Here is a 1,498-nt window from a genome sequence, read left to right on the forward strand (position 1 = left end):
GGGGCGGTGAAAACGCGGAGTGGGAAGTGCTCGATCCCCACAGTGAGAGACATAGTGCTGCGCACCATCCTGTTCATGGTGACCCGGGCGGCAGGTAGCATGGCGAATCACGAGGCGTCCAAGACCCATCTCCTACTAGCTCTCGAGTGCCTCGAGCCTACCGTGTTTGACTGGTGCACTGCAGTGTGCAACAACATGAAGAGGCAATTGACCAACTGCCGTCGCGGAGAGACGAAGCAGTTCGGGTATGGATCGATCCTGGTCCCGCTGATTCTGGAGCGAGTACCAGCCATGCGACTGCAGTCTATGGCTGTGGATGCCCCTAGAGATCCTCGAGAGACGAGGGCCTCACGATGGGCTCGGATTATGCCACGTTGGGGTGGCGGCCGACCACATAGCTGGGGGGCATTTTTCAGAGACTGGTTGGACCAGCAGGAGATCTTCGTACAGGATTGGCCATATGCGGGGATGGATTTCCGCAATGATCCTGACTTGGTGCTGCCTCCGGGTGAACAGTGGGATGATGCAGGTATGACACTTTTTGTCTTTTGAGTTTTGTATTGTTTTTTAATTTTTTATGTACATGTCCTAATAAATGTCTTGTCATGCAGATGTGGGGCCTACTAGACCGATTGGCCTGGCTGCCACGGCACGGAGAGAGGGCCCGGGAGCCGGAGCTTTGGCCTTAGCCCCTCCAGGGGCCAACACACCAGAGATTGTGGCTCGCAACCTTGAGGGGTTGCTGGAGGGGGTGCCGGACTTCCAGGGGGTCGAGGAGGTTCCTGTGGAGCATCAGATCCACACAGTGGGTGTGGAACCCAGAGTGCACCGCCTTCTGGGGCGGGTGGCACGAGCGGCTGTGTACTACAGAGAGCACCATCCAGCCGATTAGTCACCTAGGTTTTATTTCCACTGTTTATTTTGAGACATTATGACTCAGATGTATTGAGATTTTGGGACATGTACTTCTATTTTTGAGCGCCTCAGTGCGCCACACGATATATATATATATACATACTGATTTTTGGATGAGTCGTTGTTACATGTGATGATGTGTTATCTTGTGTTATGCGTTTGTTCAGTACAATTTGTGATCTTATGTATGAATTTGCACGACACTCGACTCATGGATTTTATATGTTTAATGCAAGCTTAAAAACACACACGTGCAAACTATGCTTGAAATGATTTATGTATGCTTATTCTTAGATGGATCTTTTACATATGATGATGTGTTTCATATGTTACGCGACTGTTCGACACACATGTTATCTGATGTATCTACTTGCATAACAAACGACCCATCGTGAAATATGCACATATTTTATTTTTATGAAAGCTTGAAAACACACATGATAATCACGTATGCAAACTATGCTTTGAACTATGGATTTTATTTTTGATGCAAGCTTAAAGGCACGTATATACATGCAAACTATGCTTGATAGGAAAGGAACGGGCATGCCCCCAGCATCGTGTCTCAATTCGAGGTACATGC

The 1,498-nt window shown here is 48.3% G+C and overlaps 1 protein-coding gene across 1 annotated transcript; it reads left to right on the forward strand.

Annotated features, from left to right (window-relative positions):
* Window positions 1-366: 366 nt before the first annotated feature.
* LOC149153864 (uncharacterized) lies at window positions 367-892 on the forward strand. Its single transcript, XM_089443952.1, has 2 exons — window positions 367-529; window positions 612-892. The coding sequence occupies exons 1-2, from the start codon at window positions 367-369 to the stop codon at window positions 890-892; spliced, it is 444 nt and encodes a 147-aa protein (XP_089300078.1).
* The last annotated feature ends 606 nt before the right edge of the window (window positions 893-1,498 follow it).

This window comes from Pinus tabuliformis, chromosome 9 (assembly GCF_031772625.1).
Source record: "Pinus tabuliformis cultivar Carrire ecotype Pingquan chromosome 9, CPIR1, whole genome shotgun sequence".
Lineage (NCBI taxonomy): Eukaryota > Viridiplantae > Streptophyta > Pinopsida > Pinales > Pinaceae > Pinus > Pinus tabuliformis.